Consider the following 21,160-nt stretch of genomic DNA (forward strand, 5'->3'; position numbering starts at 1 on the left):
TAAATCGTAACAATATTTTTTTGGCTCTGTCTCCTGAAACAAAGGAAATAGAAGCAAAAATAAACAAATGGGACCTAATTAAACTCAAAAGCTTTTGCACAGAAAAGGAAACCACTGACAAAACGAAAGGACAACCTACTGAATGGGAGAAAATATTTGCAAATGATATGACCGATCAGGGGTTAACATCCAAAATATATAAACAGCTCATACAACTCAACGTAAAATAAAAAAAAAAAAAAACTGATTAAAAAATGGGCAGGGCTTCCCTGGTGGCACAGTGGCTGAGAGTCCACCTGCCGATGCAGGGGACGTGGGTTCGTGCCCCAGTCCGGGAAGATCCCACATGCCGCGGAGCGGCTGGGCCCGTGAGCCATGGCCGCTGAGCCTGCGCTCCGCAACGGGAGAGGCCACGGCAGTGAGAGGCCCATGTACCGCAAAAAAAAAAAAAAAAAAAAAAAGGGCAGAAGACCTGAATAGACATTTCTCCAAAGAGGACACGCAGATTGGCCAACAGGCACATGAAAAGATGCTCAACCTCGGTAAGTATCAGGGAAATGCAAATCAAAATCACAACGGGGTATCACCTCACACTTGTCAGAATGACTACCATCAAAAAGAACACAAATAACAAATGCTGGTGAGGGTGTGGAGGAAAGGGAAGCCTCCTACACTGTTGGTGGGAATGTAAATTGGTGCAGCCACTGTGGAAAACAGTACGGAGGTTTCTCAAAAAACTAAAAATAGAGCTACCATATGATCTGGCAATTCCACTCCTGGGTATATACCCCAAAAAACCAAAAATGCTAATTCAAAAAGATACATGCACCCCAATGTTCATAGTAGCATCATATACAATTGCTAACATATGGAAGCAGCCTAAGTATCCATCAACAGATGAATGGATTAAGAAGATGTGGGGTGCGTGTGTGTGTGTGTGTGTGTGTGTGTGTGTGTGTGTAATGTAATACTACTCAGCCATAAAAAAGGGTGAAATGTTGCCATTTGCAACAACATGGATGGACTTGGAGGGTATTGTACTAAATGAAATAAGTCAGACAAAGACAAATACTGTATATCACTTATATATGGAATCTAAAGAATAAAACAAACTAGTAAGTATAACAAAAAGGAAATAGATTCACAGACATAGAGAACAAACTAGGGTTACCACTGGGGAGAGGGAAGCGGGGGAAGGACAATATAAAGGTGCGGGAATAAGAGGTACAAACTATTGTTATGTTTAAAATAAGCTACAAGGATATATTATACAACACAGGGAACACAGCCAATGTTTTATAATAACTGTAAATGGAGTACAACCTTTAAAAATTGTGAATCACTATATTGTACACCTGTAACTTATATAATATTGTACATCAACTATACTTCAACAAAATAATAATTACTAAAGTGTACATATAAAGAACTGTTCTTCCAAGCCACCTGGCATCCAATGATGCTGCTGAATTATCTCCAGAGAAGATAAACAATTCACATTATTTTACTGGGTCTCCAAATGGCAGTCCTCAAGCTGGTCACTCCCCTTACTCACTGGATCTGGCCCAATCAACTGTGACCACTTCCCCAAAATCTAACCCACCATCAAAGTGTGCCACCGTTGAGACCATTAAAACAAATGAGCTCCAGGTTTCCCTATCCCTTTCCTGTGCTGGCAGAAGAAAACAGGTGGGAGAAATGGCATTCTCCACATCCCTCCCATGCCCACCACCAGTTCAATGGTCCCCGTGGTTCCAAGCACCAACACCCAACAAACCAAACCAACCATACCATTAAATAATATTGACTGCACCACCTCCAACAGGAAGAGGTAAGGAACAGAGATGGAGCCAGAGCGCATGCGTTCAAATACTGGCCTTGCCACTTGCTGGCTCTGGGACCTCAGTGGTCGTATCTGTGAAATGGTGAGAATTACATTGGTTGATGCAGGTAAAGCACTTAGATCACTGCCCACACATAGTAAGTAAGGACTCAGTAAAGGTTGCATATATGTCTCATATACATAGGTACATCTATGTGCATATACATACATGTATATTTGCATGTAATAGATATGTATGTCATGCACGTGTATATACACGCATGTCTGTCTACAGATGCGTATGTTACATTTAACATATATTCATTTTATGAGTCTATGTATGTATATATGTATCTGTATATCTCCGTTTCTAGAGTGATATACATCTACGTTGTGATTTTTTTTTTGAAAACCAAGTAGATTCATAAAAACAAAGTGCCCTTCTGTCCCAAGTCCAAAACCTTGTCAAAGCTTAATCTCCTGCATTTGTAATACACCTAATAATTAAGTGCATCTGCCACTTACATGTCCCCTAAGGGGCTCGGAAAGGCCCAGCAGGGTTTTCAGCTGCTGAGGACCAACCTCAGGGGCGGGAGGCAGCTGTGGGTACAGAGCAGACAAGGCGTCCAAGGAAGCCATCTCTAGACCTGCCTCACGAGGCTTTGACTATATTTTTACTTTCTCAGTGACCAAGGGCACTGATTTGAGCCATCAGAGAAAGAAAAAAAAAAAAAAAAGATGCTGATACAGAAAGACAAAGACACTCTGCCAAAGAAAGATTTCCAGGCAGGCAGGAATGGACGAAAGGGACGCTCACACCTGAAGCAGTAATATTTCCCACACTGCCCCCAAGGCACTGGAATGGATATTTACGGAAAAAAAGGGGGGGGGGCCACATGGGCAGCGACATGTTTATATCACCCACGTGGATACAGAATGCACGGATGCATCTACATCAGTTGTTACTCCCCACTTACCCAGGACTTGAAATGTTCCGAAGCCTCGTCCTTTGCAAAACAGTCAAGTGGAGGGACACTGAGTGGTCAACAGCTGCCACAAAGCCCACTCCACAAAGGATCCACAAAGGAACCAAAAGCTCCCAGGTACCTACTCCAGGCTGTTGCCTGCAAAATAATGCAGCTTTCTGTGCTGCTTAAGTTAGTTTACAAAGAACACATATTTGTTTATTAATTTGTGTGTGTGTGTTTTGAGGAGGTTCCATCTTCCAAAAATAAATAAAATCAGGTAGCCGATTGGCTATCATGGGACCTCTGTGACAGCAGAAGGGAGAGAGCAATCGACTGAAATATTCCAATCCAGTGTCGTAGAGACTCAAGCGAAAAGTGGGCACGTGGCCTCAACAACACAGGCAACCGACTGAAGACACCCCGTATACTGCCCAAGTACAATTCATCCCTGAGTCCCTCAAGTCTCTCGACATGATCTGTTAAGATTGTTTCACTCAGGTAAACATGGCAAGGACACATATAAGCCATTCTGCAATATTCAAATTTTTAGTGGTGGAAATTGAAAATATCTTTAGTGCTTTATAGTAATAACCTCTGGCATTTCTCCCAACAACTCCTGTAATCAAGTCATTCGCTGAAATGCCAGTCAAACGAGGAGTGACTCACTGGACGTGAGCAAATTACTTTCAGAGAATTTTAGGGCAATCACACTGCAGATATTTTTAAACCAAGTAAGCATAGCCTGCCATTTTAAGTACAAAGTCACCATGGCAACGATAACATAGACCCTTATCTCCTCTACCCTCAAGCTAAGTTTTCACAGGTAACAAAATTACAGAAATAATTAAATGAAGCATTCCATTTAAGACTAAACTATCAAAAAAAAAAAAAAACAACAACAGTGAGAGGCCCGCATAACGCAAGGAAAAAAAAAAAAAAAAAAAAAAAAAAAATCAAAATAAACCCATGTTCTTTTTCTTACTTGAATCAATAGCTTTCTAATTTTATGTACCAGCACTTCGGAGTCATAACACCAAGAACATGTGGGTACATTACATGGGAGCAGTTTTCCTGGCTAAATGCCTAAGCTAAATGATACACTTACAGATTAGCTATGCCGAAAATCACTGTGGTGCATGACTCTTTTTGAATTATGGAAAAAAAAAAAAAAAAAGACTAAACTATATAAGAGATTAGAATTCATCAGGCATTCAAGCAACACCTTAATTAATGTTCAGGTTCCTGTGATGGTGTCACCAGGCTTCTAAAGAAAGAAGCATCATGCAACAGTGATGTTTCATTATGTCATTACAGTTACTGACATCACTGATGGTTTATCTGGTAACGCAACTTGTGGTTTCCATCGGCTTTATGACCAACCATCTCTATTTCTCTCCTAATCGCATTAAACTATCAGTGATGATTTGCTACATTCAGAAAATGCCCTTTGGCGAAGGTCTGAGTGTGCCGAGCTGAATATGTTTCAGCCGGATGTCCACTTGCAAAAGCAGTTGTGCAACATTCAGATGTAACGAAATCTGAAATCTGTTCATACTGTTATTACAATAGCCAGTTACTTTGTGAAAGAAGAGAGAAATGTCCCCTATATGGTAATACAGGTGGTAGGCCCGCAGAGCAGAATTGGCACCGTCCTATCAGAAGAAAATCCTTTTCTGAATACAGTTGTTGTTTTCTTTTCATCTTACCATAATTTCTCTGCTCACAGGTCCATCTCTCCCACCAGACTGCAGACTCCTCCTCAAAGGCCAAGGACTCTCTCATTCACCACCATAGTTCTTGCAGTTAGAGCTGCACTTGGGCAATGAAAGTGTGCAATGAAATTTGGGGAGCTGGCTGGTCAAAGAAGCTGTGTCTCACATGATGCCTCTGATGAGACCAACAAAAGCAGTCGCATCACAGCGAACTACCGTGGACGTTCAGAGCTTGGGCTCAGCTGGACCAGTCTCCTTTCTTCCCAGGCAGCATGGCATCTGACTGTGACAATGACCAAACGGTAGCCCTTCTCTGTAACATTATAGAGACATTTCTTCATGAGAATGGAAGCACACACAACTCCCAGTTACCTGGGCAGATGAGCTACAGTGGGGCAAATATTTCTTTCCTCTCTTGATTTACTTACTTGGAGAAGCCATCTCAACACTTCAATTTCGGGGAAGGGCCAAGAGGCCAAAACTTTTATCACAGAGATTTCAAATAACAGTACACCAGTATGGCGGACAGCACAAAAAGGAATCAGGCCAATGGACTGGAGGCGGGGGCGGAAGGCAGGAAGGAGAGAGTTTCTTCATTGGCCAATATGTGGCCTAGGGTTTCTGTTCGATAATATTTTCATGATAAAACACCTGCTTCCAAATACAAGGATAAGGACTATAATAAACAGGGTTCGGATGGCTTGCTGTTTCATATTAGGATAAATTCTTAATGCTAGGAAACTAAGATAGAGATTTCCCCGTTGTTCACTTCATCCTCAAAGAGCAATTTTATATTTCAAGTAACGTTCGGGAATGCTGAACAGGGAACAATTACAAAAGAATAAGACTTTCCAACAACCTGTGGAGAAGCCTCAGTATGAGGAATTATACTGGACTTTTCTCATGAACATTATCAAAGGTGCATGGGTTGCAAACGCACAGTAAGATAGAGATATAAATATGTTTAGGAATAACTCAACTGTATGGACATAAAAACCTGACCCTTACCTGGAAATGACCACATTTTTAGCCATTTCAGCTAAAAATGTGGAGGACAAACGTTCCTACAAATATCAGCTACCGTGAATTTTCTGCGCCAATATTAAACCATTAAATTTAAGTGAAATAACGCACCAAACATAACTAAACAGCTTCGTACATCTCCTGCTTAACAATTACCCAGACAGGTGTATCACACACCTAAAGGGAATGCAGCACACAAATCCACATTTACAGGGTAGATAAACTGGGGGACGATTCTCTGCTTTGCCAGATGAGCTGCTGAAGGATAGCAGTATTTGGTTTTTAGGTGTCTGTGAAAACCCCAGGTTTGGGGCTGAGACACTTAAAGCCACAGTCCACTGAAGACTCATCAGGAGGAGGTTTTAGTTGCACCGGCAAAGTTTCAGAGAAAAAATAAACGGGCACTTCTTTTTTCTCACTGCAATTCCAGGGTAGAAAAAGTCCCTTGGGAGGGAATATTTAGGCCACTACCTTCTTTTTAGCTTCCTGGGCAGCTAGACTATATTATATATTAGACTGAACCATATGAAAATGCCATACTGTATGCCCCCAAATGGCCAAATATTGTCTATTTCAAGTGTCTCAACTTACTATCTTCACCAAGGTTGGGGAAATATGCTACTTAACCCAGCCACTGTACTATTCATTAGCAGCTCTTAGAAGAAAATAAAATGGTTAAATCTACTGCTTGAAACTGAATGGTGAGTGAAAAACTAATTGTTCACTGCAATGTTCCATGCTATCTTCCTTTGTTACAGCAATATTTGCAAGTTTGCTAGACAGAGGCTGAAAGAATAAACAAAACCGTTCAGGCAAAAAGAATTTTCTGAAGCTGATTATGATTTGGTTTTAGATCATACACACTATCATTGTTTGTTTCCTTCTTATCATAAAGAAGGCCTTGGGCTTCCCTAGTGGCGCAGTGGTTGAGAGTCCGCCTGCCGATGCAGGGGACACGGGTTCGTGTCCCAGTCCGGGAAGATCCCACATGTCACGGAGCAGCTGGGCGGCCCGTGAGCCATGGCTGCTGAGCCTGTGTGTCCGGAGCCTGTGCTCTTCAACGGGAGAGGCCACAATAGTGAGAGGCCCGCGTACCGGGGAAAAAAAAAAAAAAAAGAATTTTCATGTCTAAATATAGACTTCAATTTTTAAAAAAAATTTAAATTTTTTTATTTAAGTATAGTTGATTTACAATGTTGTGTTAATTTCTGCTGTACAGCAAAGTGATTCAGTTACACGTATATTCTTTTTTTTATATTCATGTCCCTTATGGTTTCTTACAGGATACTGAATATAGTTCTCTGTGCTATACAGTAGGACCTTGTGGTGTATCTGTTTTATACACAGTAATTAGTATCTGCTAATCCGAAACTCCTAATTTATCCCTCCCCCACCCCCTTTCCCCTTTGGTAACCATAAGTTTGTTTTCTATTAGACTTCAATTTTAAATTCCAGAGTTTCTACAATGAGAGACCACTCCAAGACAAAGACATGTAACAAAAAGAAGTGAATTTTGGGCTTCCCTGGTGGCGCAGCGGTTGAGAGTCTGCCTGCCGATGCAGGGGACATGGGTTCGTGCCCCAGTCTGGGAAGATCCCACATGCCGCGGAGCGGCTGGGCCCGTGAGCCATGGCCGCTGAGCCTGCGCGTCCGGAGCCTGTGCTCCGCGACCGGAGAGGCCACAACAGTGAGAGGCCCGCGTACGGCAAGGAAAAAAAAAAAATGAATTTTAAGAACGGATTCTTATGACTGGGGCGTTTCAGGATTACTCAACTCTAAACGTATGGAAGTCTGTGTGTGCATCGCGGAGGCGGGGGAGAGGGTTGGCGGGGGATGGTGTCCTGGGACAGCAGGCATGTGTGGAAATTGTCCAGTCTCCTTCCGGCCATCATCATCATTAATAGTAAGGGGGTAACTGCACTCTGTTAAAAACTGCATTTCCAAACATGTGTTCTAGGAGAATTTACATTTGTGATTTCTGTTGCCTCCAAATAAATGAATAAAAGTTTGAGGCCTTGTGGAGGACTAAGAATACGTCTGTCAAGTGATGGGTAACAGCCACACATGTAATCCCATTTGACAGCTGAATAAACCGCTTTCCGGAATAAATCCAGCTCGCACCCCAGCCTGATGTTGGCCTCCTCACAGCAGGGTGAGCAGCTACGTAAAAACATTCCAGGAAAAGTTTTCCATTAAACCACTTCGGGAAACCAGGTAATCTTGAATCGACCAAGGAAAGTTCATTTTCATGAGTGACACTGCCAAACGTGAAAGTAACACTCCTACAGAAGAGGCGTGGTTAAATCACTAGGTAACCTTAGCTGCATCGCTGTAAGATGTGAATGGAAGACTGGCTTGCTTTCTTTCTCTTTCAACTGAGAGTTTGCATCTTGAATGTAAACTTGGTCTTTACAGTGGAGCAAAATAGGGCCATATTTTTCCTTTAGGAGAAATCTGCATTTCAACATACTGAGGGTTATATTTTCTTATCTTATTATATCAAGGGTTGGTTGAAGTAAGAGTACCTCACCTTACTTCTTATGACCAGGCTGGTAGGTGATAATTCAGAATCAGCTTTACCTACAGCCTCTATTAATCTGAACCATTTTGTACATATTCACCTGCAATTTGCCACAGGTCTGTGGAAGGAAAACATGACATTCCATGGAATTAGTTCTGACCCGGACTAATTTACTTTTTCTCTTTAGAAAAGCCATAGAAAACTATGAGGGACCTTCACTAGATTTGTTTTTAAAGGTGTGCAAAAACATTACTGGGGGATGAAAAAGAAGATCTGATTGTGTGAAAAGATGCACCATGTATGCAAATAGACGGTTCAATACAGTGAACACACTATCATGAAAATTATTCTATAAATTCACTGTAATCCCACTCAAAATCCTAACAGGGACGTTTGTGGAACATCAAAGGCTGATTCCAAAATCACAAAACGAAGAATATCTCAGACACTTCGAAAGAAGAACAAGAGGAGAAAACTTCTAGGAGATATCCCAGCTTATTTTAAATCTATACTGATTACGACAGTGCAGTCTTAGCAGGTGGATGGCAAAACAGAGCAAGAGAACAGAATGGAGTCCAGAGATGTATGCATAGGTACAGTAGAGAAATGTAATACACGAGAGATCATATATAAAGATCAGTGGGGAAAGGAGGAAATATTAAGTATGTGGTGGTTTCTGTACAGGAAATGTAAAATATAAATAGATTTCTACGTCATACTATACCAAAAAACTAAAATCCCAATGGAATGAAGACTGAAAACTGAAAAGCAAAGTTTTTTTTCTTTTTTTTTATGCAACACTTTTTAAAAATTGAAGTATAGCTGATTTACAGTGTTGTGTTAGTTTCAGGTGTACAGCACAGTGACTCAGTTATATATATATATGTATCTGTGTGTGTGTGTGTGTGTGTGTGTGTGTGTGTATGCATGTATATTCTTTTTCAGATTCTTTTCCCTTATAGGTTACTACAAAATACTGAGTATAGTTCCCTGTGCTATACAGTAGTTCCCTGAAAAGCATGCTTTAAAAGAGAATGTACAGTAGAACATCTTCATGACCTTGGAGATAGGAAAAATTTTAAAACAAGGCTACAATAAAAGGCACAAATCATGGAAGAATAAAGGAAAAGACTGATAATTAGAGCTTTATTATAATAAAAAATATTCAGCACAACAAAAGATGTGCTCAACAAAATTAAAAGATAAGCCACAGAAAGATGATATTGACAACACATTTCACTAAGGGTTACTATCTAGAATGTATAAAGAATTGCTACAAATCAATAGAAAAAAATAAATAAGGATATAAATGAAAGAGAAAACCCAAATGGCCAATAACCTACCAAAAAGTTTCAACCTCTCCAGGGAAATTCATACACAAAACAATGAAATACCACTTCATACCTATCAGATTCTTGAAAAAATTAAAAACGGTGAGAACACCAGATGCTGGAGATGATTTGGAGAAACTAGAATGCTCAGACACTCCTGAGGGGAGTGTAAGTTGTCACCACGACTTGGGAAGCAGTGGTGACACTACACAATTTAAAGCCAGCTCCATGTGATGACAAAGCGTTCAATCTGCTGACTATGTAACCGAGCAGGATCTATGGGGCCTTCCCAGGACAGACCCCTCCCCCCCCAAGCCCTCTGGTTTGGCTCCTCTCAGAAGTACCTGGATAACAGCATGTGATGCAGATTTCCTGAGTTATTTTACAGATGTGTAAACGCCCTCCACCACCACCAAATGGAAGATATTAACTACCTGATAACCATAAGCACATAGGCCCAGGCCTCCTGTACCCTAAGGACTGATAATATTAACCCCTGTGACACCGCCCTGTTCCCTCACCATCAGTCAATCAGAGAACCGTGCAAGAGCTGATCACATACCCTGGGACTCCCCTCCCTCACCTTGCCTTTTAAAAATGCTTTATTGAAACCCACTGGAGAGTTCGGGTCTTTTGAGCACTAGCTGTCCCAGACTCCTTGCCTGTTGCTCTGCAATAAATGCTGCACTTTCCTTCACCACAACCCAGGGCCAGTAGATTGGCTTTATTGTGCGCAGGCAAGAGGACCCAAGTTTGGTTCGGTAACAACCATATCATGACTTCAGTCAGTAAGATGACAAAACTCCTCATTGAAAGAATGAAGGCAGATTATTACTAAGTCCCAACAATGCAAGAAGAAAACGTAATTTAGCAAAAAACAGTTTTGTATCTATTTCTAAGAGTTTTCAGGAGGATAACCAGAACTCATCCCAGGCCTTCAACCCTTTTCCAAACCTGCACTACACCTGGAACACCCACTTAACGAACAGTTCACTAACTACTGTTAATTCAGACAATTCCTAAAACTCTATCTTCTTCAGGAAATTGGGAGGAGGTCTTAACATCTGTTACATCCTTATACCCTGAAGCCAGAAAATATTCGTAATGATCATATCCTGAACAAATACACATCAACAACTTCCTCTTTGCTCACAAACCCTCATGATGTATTTTTCCATCTCCGAGGTGGCTAGTGGGGGTACCTTATCTTTATAATCCCGTCATCTGTATGCTTTTTCATGTACCCACCTCATCTCCCATCAATTATTTTCAAAGTCCTTCTCACACCTGCTGTGTCAATGTTTTGTTTTGGTTTGTTTTTGCGGTACGCGGGCCTCTCACTGTTGTGGCCTCTCCCGTTGTGGAGCACAGGCTCCGGACGCGCAGGCTCATCGGCCATGGCTCACGGGCCCAGCCGCTTGGCGACACGTGGGATCCTCCCGGACCGGGGCACGAACCCGTGTCCCCTGCATCGGCAGACGGACTCTCAACCACTGCGCCACCATGGAAGCCCCCTGTGTCAATGTTTTCTACTTAAAACAGAGGGTAGGAACCAGTGGTTGATGTATTCCCTAGCACAGCTCTACACATGAAGGCATTTAATAAATTCTTTTAACCATAATGATTTAGAAACAGGTCTATTTTCCAGACAGAAAACATCACTGAGTTTTTAAATAATGTCATTCATGTTGATCAAAAGCTGCCAGACCTAAGAGTTCATCCTGTATGATTCCATTTATATAAAGTGCACAAACTGGCCAAAGTATGCTGGCAGAAATTAGGAATGATTACCCTTGGTTGGGGCCGCCTGAAGTGGAGCTTGCAGGGGATTTCTGAGGGGCTGGTAATATTCTGCTTCTTAATTTATATACTGGTTAATTTATTTACTGGTTAAGCAAACATTTATCAAGCTGTATGCTTACCATCTGCCCACTTTTTATGTGTATATTATACTTCAATACCGAAAGTGATTTTTACAATATTTGTGCCTCTTGCAAAACATCTAAAATTATCTGTGACAAAATATCATTATATAATAGAGCTCAAAACAGTTTTTGGTAATCCAGGACAGTGGCTTTGCAAAATGACAGTAATTCGTGGAATGAAAACTCATCTCTTTAATGTTCTGAATTCTGCTTTACTTAACTGTGGATACTGTCAGACTATTCCACAGGAGAAAACTAAAAAGAAAATGTAACACAGACAGCTGCATCAAATAAGGTCATCCTAAGGGTGTGAGTTTCTTTGCTAATTACATCTCCATTCTTTGCTCATTGTGTGAAGGAACACACGCCTGAATTTAAGCTGCCATTTTAAAAGCCTCCATTTAAACATTCTTTTGAGTCGTGAAACACCACAGTCCTAAACCTAAAAGGGTGACCTGATACACACACAAAATAGCAGATTTTGTAGGCTCCTTCTGACTTTCACTTCCAAGGTTCCTGCTCTTTGTACACTAGAACTATTTTGCAAGGGTGTTCAGATCCCTCAGAAAACATCAATTTAAGGTCTCCATCTGAGGGCAGGGAGATCAATGGCTGTTCAAAAAGGATCTCTGCGAGCAAGAAGGGGGAAATCAGTCCTTTTAACTCCTGCATTTCTCAAACATACGGAAAAATGTAAAGAAGTCATTACTACAGACCCTAAGGATGAAACAGAGCGTTCAGGAAGTTGCCTTCAAGGTTTAATCTGGGCAGATTTGATTATAGCTAAGGAGATGAATTCTAAGTTTGGAAAGGCCATCAAGGTAATTAAGGATGTTAAGAAACTGTGACTAGATCCTTGAGATCTTTCTACTTAATGAAGAGAACAAAGGATAATGAAACCAACTTTAGCAAGCAAAACAAACTTCACATAGATTCAGTTCTTTCAGAGATAAAGCATCCTGAACATCAGAACAATTTACCAAGGAAAGCCAGACACTTGTATTTGCTCTCACTGTTGAGATGGTTTAGGTACCATTTTACTCCAAAGAGTGAATTAGGTGGTCTGCAAGGCTCCCCACTATATCTCCAGATTCTCTGATGATGTTGAAAAAAGGTTTTTTTTTAAAAAAAAAAAAAACTTCCTTTAACTTGAAAAATCAAGTATCCCTTTTGGAAGGATAACATCTTTTGAACCAGAGATTTTTCTATTCTGTAGGTGTGTTTTCAATTATGCCATTACTCAGATTTTATAATATTGTGAAACAAAAGGTTTTCAATTCCTCTTACTTGAAAGCAGTGGCTCTCAATATGGGGTGATTTTGCCCCCCAGTAGTTGTTATTTGGCAACGCCTGGAGACAGTTTTGGTTGTCACAACTTGGGGAGAGTTACTGGCATGTAGTGGGTAGAGACCAGGAATGCAGATAAATACCCTACACTGCACAGGACAGTCCCTCACAACAAAGAATCATCCAGCTCAAAATGTCAAAAGTGCTGAGGCTGAGAAACACTGATCTAAAAGTACACTTGAAAGGGAAGGAAAGAAGACTTCTTTTGTCTCAGTATCTCTGTCTCCAGTTGCTCCGAAGAGGAAAACAGAATTTAACAGTCCTAAACAAAACAAACACACAAGCAGATACTAAGCAATAACTCTAATGCAAGATCCTTTACAACAGATCTTGTCAAACCAAGTTCAAATACACGAGTTATAGAGCCATTAAGAGTAAAATTCAAAAGATCAGGTTTAAATACTTTTTCCTTCAGCAGACTGTTTTTAACCAAGCAATTTTTACTTCTAGACATTAATATCCTATTTTTTGATTACTAGAAAAGTACTCCTTTTTAATTAAGTGATCAGCTCATCTATCAGATGTAGTTATCAGATGTAATATCAACCTACTAAAATAAATGACCAAGATTGATCAAGAAAAATAAACAGAATACAAATCACCTACATCACTAGGAACGAACAGGGGAACATCACTACAGATCCTACAGACAACAGGATTAGGTAGATAATACAAAAATATTATGAACAACTTTGTATCAATAAAGCTAATAACTTAGATAAAATGAAGAAGCCCTTGAAAAACAACTTATCAAAACTGAAACAAAGAGAAATAGGAAATCTGAATAGTACTATCTCTGTTAAAGAAATATAAGTCATCGTTTAAAACATTTCCACAAAGAAAACTCCAGACCCAGATAGCTTCACTGGTGAATTCTTTCAAATATTTAAGGAAGAAATAATGACACTTTCAAAATAATCAAATGTATAAATAGGCAAGAGCTGGGTTTCCTTTCAATGCCTAACCCCTCTGGAGTCGCACCGAAGAGACTCTTTCCATCCCCAAAAGGCTCACACTTCCTTCCTTCTCCACTTTATCTTTTGAAAGGGAGGAGGCAACAGACAAGATTATAAATATTCTTGCAAGAGTCACCTATGTGTGCCCATGTGTACTCAATTACAGCATTACTCTTCATCCAGCCTTTCAGGGCCCCTCCCCATTTTTTTTTTTTTTTTTTTTTTCCCTTTCCTACTTCTCTCCACATCCATTCTCTGCTATGGCCAAGGCCAGTTTCTCTACTTCTCTCCATTCTCTGCTATGGCCAAGGCCAGTTTCTTCAGGATCCCACCAGTAAATCTTGCTCACTCCGACCTCTCTTCCACGTGTACCCTAATCCTTTCCACCCTTCTCAATGCAACTCAAATACAGGTCTCCCCCAGAAGCTTCCTACAAGCTACCCGAGTCTGGGTTTCTTTTATCTCCTCAGGTAGATTGTCACTTCTCTCCAGCTGTCATTTCCCTGCTTAGAATCCCTTTGTGATTCTCTGTGACCAACAGGGTAACGATCAAATTCTTTCCTGGCTTTTCACTGTCTGGCCTGGCCTCTCCTCTAGCCTCAGCTCTCCCCACTCGCCCACGTTCAGGCCATGCCCACCACCTCAACTTACCCATGCAGGGGTCTCTGCCACACCTCCTGCCCTTGCACATCTGTACCCAGGGCCTGGGATGTCCTCTCCCGGACACTGACTCCTGTCATCCCACTCATCCTTCAAGACTCAGATCAAGGATAACCGCCCTCCCCAGAAAATCCCTCTCAGAAATACCACCCCACCCTTTTTTTCTCCCTCAGACAGAAGAAATTATTCGACAGGACCTTGTACTTCTATTAAAACTGTTTATCCGCATCTCCAAAATAGCTGTGGTGATCTGAGGACAGGACTGGGTTTTGTTATTTTTGCTTCAAGACTTAGCACAGTTCCTCGCTCATCTGAGTAGGGCGCTGAACGCTTGTTGAGTGAGCAGGTGTCTTATATTCCCAAAAGCCTTCATGGTGATGGCCATGTAATAGGAACTCAAACACTTAGAGATTGGCACACGCTTGCTGCATGGCACTGTGGTAGGTATTCATTTAACCCAATTACACACGCTGCGAATGAAAACTCAAGACCGTTGTTGCCTTTTAATCCTCAGGGCAATAATGAATTTTACTGAAACAAACTGTTTCACTCCAAGCTTTTGTGCGCTTCAAAACTCTGACAAGGAAGTACTCGTCACCAGAGGAAAGTATTTTCTAACATTACAAGAAAAAAGCTAAAGGCAAAATTCAGTAATGAAATAACACTCACACTGTTCTTTAAATTGTTTTTGTGTCTGTATATGCCTACAGCAATCAATTTACTTTTTTAAAAAATAAAATTATTTTTGACTGCACTGGGTCTTGTTGCTGCACACGGGCTTTTCTCTAGTTGCAGCAAGCGGGGGCTACTCTTCATTGTGGTGCGCAGGCTTCTCATTGCAGTGGCTTCTCTTGTTGCGGAGCGCACGCTCTAGGCACACAGGCTTCAGTAGCTGTGGCACGCGGGCTTAGCTGCTCCGCGGCACGTGGGATCTTCCCAGACCAGGGATTGAACCCGTGTCCCCTGCATTGGCAGGCAGATTCTTTTTTTTTTTTTATATGATAAAACCCTTATCCCTTCAACAAATATTTGTGGAGTACCTACAATACGTCAATTATTTGAATGAATACTGGGATAAAACAATGAGTAAAGCAATCTTTGTTCTTGACAAATTTGACATTTGAACAGAAAAGCCATATTATAAACACTAACAAGCCAGCTAATAGTAACCAGAAAAATCATGTTAAAGTTATTAAATGGATGACATTGGCTGAAGATACAGTAAGAGCTCTCTTACCAATGTTCACCTAATGGACCCACCCAATTACCCCATACTCTCTATTCTTTTTGTAAACCATAATGACCAACGCCCACAGAACTTGGTTTCTAGGCTATTCTCCACCAGCTGAATTGTGTACCTCAGAAGAGTCTATTTACTCTCAAATCTGTTTAGGCCAGTTGTACTTGTTACTAGAATTATTAAATTTAATTAGGTGTTACACAAACTAATAAAATGAGTGCCAAAAGAAAGAGTTTTTATTTCTCTGAAAACCAAGCTGAATGGCTTTGAAAAGCCTTAAAAGATGAGTCACTTGGAAAAACAGTTGCTAGAATAAGTATGGGCAAGACAATTTTAAAGGTTTAAGGGGAGTGGGGTTGGTGATCTAAAAGGATGCTGCACACAGACTGGCTCTCACTCTAAAAGCATCAAACTGGAAATCAAAAGCCATTGAATTCTGGCTGTGATTTATACACAAGAAAGACTTCAAGAAATTTCAATCAGGGCTCACACTCAAAGACCTTGACTTTCCAACAAAATTCTGGTGAATTAATGTTTAAAATTAAATGAAACGTGTAAGACACATATATGGTACTTTTAATGATTCACCACTTTGGCATTTTCAATAAACCATCTAACTGGTTGACCCCGGATGCAGCAGATAAGGATGTCCTCTAAGAACCCCTTAGAGGGGTCAAGTGGTTTGGGCAAGTATTTTGCTGGAGCAAAAAATTAATTTCCAAGTAATTAATTACTTCCTGTTTGTCACAAACAGTACTCTGTGCTATTGGACTAGAGGTTTATTCAAAATTTCAGTCCACATCCCAAGACTTGAAGGGCGCTCTCTCCTGGACCCGAAGGTGGGCTGTTACTAGGTCTTAACACTCCGAGGGAGGGAGGCTAGCCCATTCTGGGAATACTTCCTGCCCAGCTATTCATTAAGGTACCATTCCTTCGTCTCCAGCTGCATCTGAATTCCTGAGCAAACTTCCAGAAGCAAATGTTTTATGTGTGGGTCCTCAGTGTACGTGCTTCCTTCTGACTCTGGCCTCTGAAGATGGCCTGGGCCCTGTGTGTAGAATCAAGAAAGGCTCTCTAGTGGCATGGACTTACACATACTACCAAAATAGACAGTCAGTGGGAAGCAGCTGCATAGCACAGGGAGATCAGCTCGGTGCTTTGTGGACCGCCTAGAGGGGTGGGATAGGGACGCTGGGAGGGAGACGCAAGAGGGAGGAGATATGTGGATATATGTATATGTATAGCTGATTAACTTCGTTATAAAGCAGAAACTAACACACCATTGTAAAGCAACTGTACTCCAATAAAGATGTTAAAAATATATATAAAAAATTAAAAAAAAGAACGGCTCTCTGGAGCGGTCAGCTCTAAGAAGAGGGCAGGAAAAGCCAAAGTTGGAGGCCCTAAAGAGGGTGAACACTTCCTCCACCAGTCTCCTTGGAGGAGGGCCAGTTGTCCTGTTGGCGAGCACGTCAAGATGCCAGCATTCAACGCAACTACCAGTGATGCCTGTGATGCTGGCTTCATGAAAACAAAGTGTTTAAATAATTAGGGAGCTGTTTTCTCATGTTTTTCAAGCCTAACATGACCCTCTCATTTCTTTTTTCTAAAGTACATCCTTTCAGATCTGTAAGAGCCCAAAGAAATGATTTCATCAAATCCTTTTATTGTGCAGTAAACTGAGCTTAAGAAGAGAAAATGATTTACCCAAAGTCACATGGTAAGTTCGTGGAATTGCTGGGCCAGGCACCCGGGCCTCGGGCTTGCTCTGCTTTCCCTCTATTTCCTGGCCCTGGGGACCGCCAGTACCAGCGCCACCCGAGCGCTTGCTAGACCCCACCCAGGCCCAGAGTACCAGACACTGCTTTCTGCAGATCACCAGATGACTTGTATGCACGTTACAGTTAAAGAACTGCTCTCAACCAGTTTTTTTTAATGCTATTTAGTGAAATGATTGACTGTGTTTAAATTCATAATCCTCATAAAAACTTTCCTATCACAACAACGGATCAAAACAACTATTTAGCTGTTTTGCTGTATCTGATCATTTCACATATAATTTTCATTTAAAATTACAGGCAACTAATGAAACAAACTCGGCACTTCTCTCTGGATACATGATCCATATCAAAGCTGGGTGGATAGTCTACAAATGCCTCATAAGAGGTTACTGCAGGGAATCCAATTAGTTGGTATGTCTCCAGGCCTATGAAGAAGTAATGGACTCAAAATTCTATTAGGCAACGTGAGTAAGGGAGAGAGGGAGAGAGGGAGAGAGGGAGAGAGGGAGAGGGAGGGAGAGAGAGTGGATACATGATCCATATCAAAGCTGGGTGGATAGTCTACAAATGCCTCATAAGAGGTTACTGCAGGGAATCCAATTAGTTGGTATGTCTCCAGGCCTATGAAGAAGTAATGGACTCAAAATTCTATTAGTCAACGTGAGTAAGGGAGAGAGGGGGAAGAGGGGGGGAGAGGAGAGAGCAAGAGCGCGAGCTCCGGGCAAGTGGGAGCACACACATGCACAATGGCCAAATGTGGAACTCTTCAGCCAGCGCAATAATTAGCTTCAACTGACTCATTTAGGTGTTGTACAGCATACAAAAAGTACATCGACATCTTCCCATTGTGCAAAACAACCAACAGTACTGAATAGTCAAACACACTTCCAACATCAATTGGCTCATTGCATTTACATGAAATGTCCAGAATAGGCAAGTCCATAGAGACGGAAAGTAGATTAGTGGTTGCTAGGGGTTGGGGGGTGGGGAGAACGGGGAAGGACTTCTAATGGGTACAGGGTTTCTTTTTGGGGCGATGACAATGATAGCTAGTGGCAGTGGTTGCACAACTCTGAATATACTAAAAAATCACTGACTTTGCGCACTTAAATGTGTGAATTACATGGTACGTGAATTCCATCTCAACAAAGCCATTAAAAAAAAGTCAACTGGCTCAACAATTTTTGAAAAACATGTTTTCTTTTAAGATGCACTGAAAGATAAAACTGCATGCACCACCACTGCCCATTATTTTCTTTGTCAAATTAAAGATTTTGAATACCTTAAAATTTGAGTCCAAAGGGACTTTTATCAGTTATTTCCACAAACCTCACCCATTTTACCAGTAAATTAACTGATACCACATTAAGGAAGTGACTTGTATAAGAACCAGAGTCCCTGCCAGTGGACAAATGGTCAGAGTTTTCCCAGCGTTAAATCATTTCAATTACAACATTCATCAGGGTATGTTCGGTAATTAAATACATCTGGAAAAATAAAACCAGTTCATGGCCCTGTGGTGTATTTACTAAGAACCTACCAAAGGAAATCAGTATGTTTCCCTTCTGACGTGAGGGGACCTTTTGTTTTTCTTTTAATGTCAAAACTAAAAACTAAAGCCAAGGAGACTGCCAGAACCAGTGAGGTATGCACAAATTAACATAAATTGGTAATTGAAGTGTAGAAGCAATAATTGTCTCAGACACAAGGTACTTTCTTGAGAACAGGCCTCTGGTTTGGGCATTTGCTTCATGAGTACCGCATGGAACTTCCGTACCTACTTAAAAATAAAGCCCGCCCCAATTAAGACCAGGGTATTGTGAAAGCCGTTCCCAAAAAGGTCCCCAAGTGGTAATTCGACGCTCAATTTCTAACCCGAACGAATCTGAATGCCTAGCTTTAATAAACAAAAAACAGCAACAACAAAAAAAAACCCAGAGTTAACTTTATTTCAGGAAAATTAGTTAATGCTTTCCTCAAGCATGCACTTCTGTGTAACTTCAACATGTCTGTGCCAAGCACTGCCCAAATAGTTACAGGCTGTTGATCACTCAGTGCGGGCATTAAGTAGGAACCAGAGATACAGGTCATGCAATTCTGCCCTTTCTAGAAGGATCTTATCCTATCTCATACCTAACTTTCTGGTAACAAACTGTCCTGTTGGATTTGGGGGGCCTTATTTCCTTTCTGATTTTGATCACCTAGGAAATTTTTAAAACCAAACCAAAAAAAAATAAAAGGTTTAACTCTAAAATTCTTTGAGCTTCCTTTTAAATGCGAAATAATGTGCCCTCCTTACTAACCCTCACCGAAATGTTAATCGGTACAAAATTACCACCTACACAATCAATAGCACAGGGAATGTAGGATGGGGGTAGGGGGCCGGGGGCTCCGCAAGGAATTCCCGAGCCCTCCCCAGGGGCCGCAATGGTTAAACGCACTGACTCCCTCATTAGGAATACTTCCGAGGGGCTCCTGAGTCTTGCTTGTGGCTTTTGTGGCGCTTGTGGCTGGAGTCTGTCTGCCACTAGAGAAGGATAACAGAGCAGGGAAAGAAAACCCTTTCCCAGGAACATTTCCAGGGGTGCAGCGGAAAAAGCTTGATTTCCAACGCACTCTTTACGAGTTTTCCGAGCGATACAGCGTCCCCATTTAACATGTTGCTGACAGCAGGATTTCGGGGGTGGCAGGAGGTGACAGACAGAATCCTACAGCCGCCTGTTATCTGCCCCGGGCCAGGTGGGAGATTTTCAATCCTCAGAGCTCGGCTTTTTCACCCTGAGTAGTCGATCCCCCAACTGCATCGAAACCCGCGGGGCACATCGTCTCCCCCTGCTCCCAGGTCATTATTTTGAAACGGGAGACAAAGAGGCTCACCCTCAGTCCCATCCTGTCCCTCTCCCACCTTCCTGGTTTCAAGGGTCATGGTTCCCAAACGAGCTCTCGGAAGACCCCAGGGTTGGGGAACTGGGCGTTGGCTTCAGGTGGGTTTAAGGCGAACAGGACCCCGGCACGGTGGGACCGCATCGGACTCGGAGCTCGGGCGACAGGAGGGCGTCCCGGGAAAAGGGCAAGAAGCTACTCTCTCCCACCCCCGGAAAATAAAGCCGGAGCCGCAGCCCGGGACGCTCCGTCCGCGCCCTGGGCTCCCCCTCCCGGGGTTCCCTCTCTTCCCCTCCCGCGAGCCGCACGCCCTCGGGCGCAGCCGAGCGCCGCCGGGGTGGGGACGCCCCCGAGATAGGGCGGGGACGCGCACCTGGGCGTTCGGGACACCTGCGCCGCACCCCTCCCACCTCCGCACCCCACCCTCCCACCCGGGCCGGGTCGCGGAGGTGCCCGCAGGAGGCCCCACCTGAGCGGGGGCGGGGCGGGGGCGCGAGGCCGTGGCCGTGTTAGTGGCGGTGGCGCGGGGCCAGCGCGTTGGCTTACCCATGGCTGGAGACGGCTGGGAGGCGCGGGCTGCGGGCGCTCGGGCTCCCCGGGGACGGGCAGAGCCGGTGGCACAAGTTTGCAGGTCCGGCGGGCACGTGCGCGGGCGGGCTGCGCTGGGCTGCCGGGCTTGCTGCCGGTCCTCGCTCCGGGCCGGGGTGGGAGCGCGGCGCGGCTCCGCCTGCACTGGGGGCCGGCCGCGCCGAGAGGGGCCCTGACGTCAGCGCCGGGAGCTTTGTGCGCCCGCAGCCGGGGCCCCAACCGGGCAGCGCGCGCGCCGAGGCGGCGGCGAAGCTTGCGGCTTCCTCTGGGACCCCCGAGCGAGCGCCAAGGGGCGCGGAACCCGAAAAAGCCAGCGGGGGGATGGGGAGAGAGGGGAGCGGGCTGCCAGGATCTCGGAGGCGCCGATCCGCGTCCCAGAAGAGAACTATTACAGCTGGAGGGG

At 43.0% G+C, this 21,160-nt stretch overlaps 1 protein-coding gene across 2 annotated transcripts in view; it reads right to left on the bottom strand.

The window, feature by feature from the left end:
- GPM6B (glycoprotein M6B) overlaps nucleotides 1-20,898 on the bottom strand; it is a 161,323-nt gene extending 140,425 nt beyond the window's left edge. Inside the window, exon 1 of one of the 2 annotated variants that reach the window (XM_007457033.1) lies at nucleotides 20,716-20,898. In XM_007457033.1, the coding sequence (XP_007457095.1) occupies nucleotides 20,716-20,719 (4 nt within the window). In that variant the 5' untranslated portion in view covers nucleotides 20,720-20,898. Of the gene's footprint in view, nucleotides 1-20,542; nucleotides 20,639-20,715 lie in introns of those variants that run through there. The other variant, XM_007457034.1, reaches the window with a different exon arrangement.
- Between the last annotated feature and the right edge of the window lie 262 nt (nucleotides 20,899-21,160).

Source organism: Lipotes vexillifer, unplaced genomic scaffold (assembly GCF_000442215.2).
Source record: "Lipotes vexillifer unplaced genomic scaffold, Lipotes_vexillifer_v1.1 scaffold222, whole genome shotgun sequence".
NCBI classification, from domain to species: domain Eukaryota; kingdom Metazoa; phylum Chordata; class Mammalia; order Artiodactyla; family Lipotidae; genus Lipotes; species Lipotes vexillifer.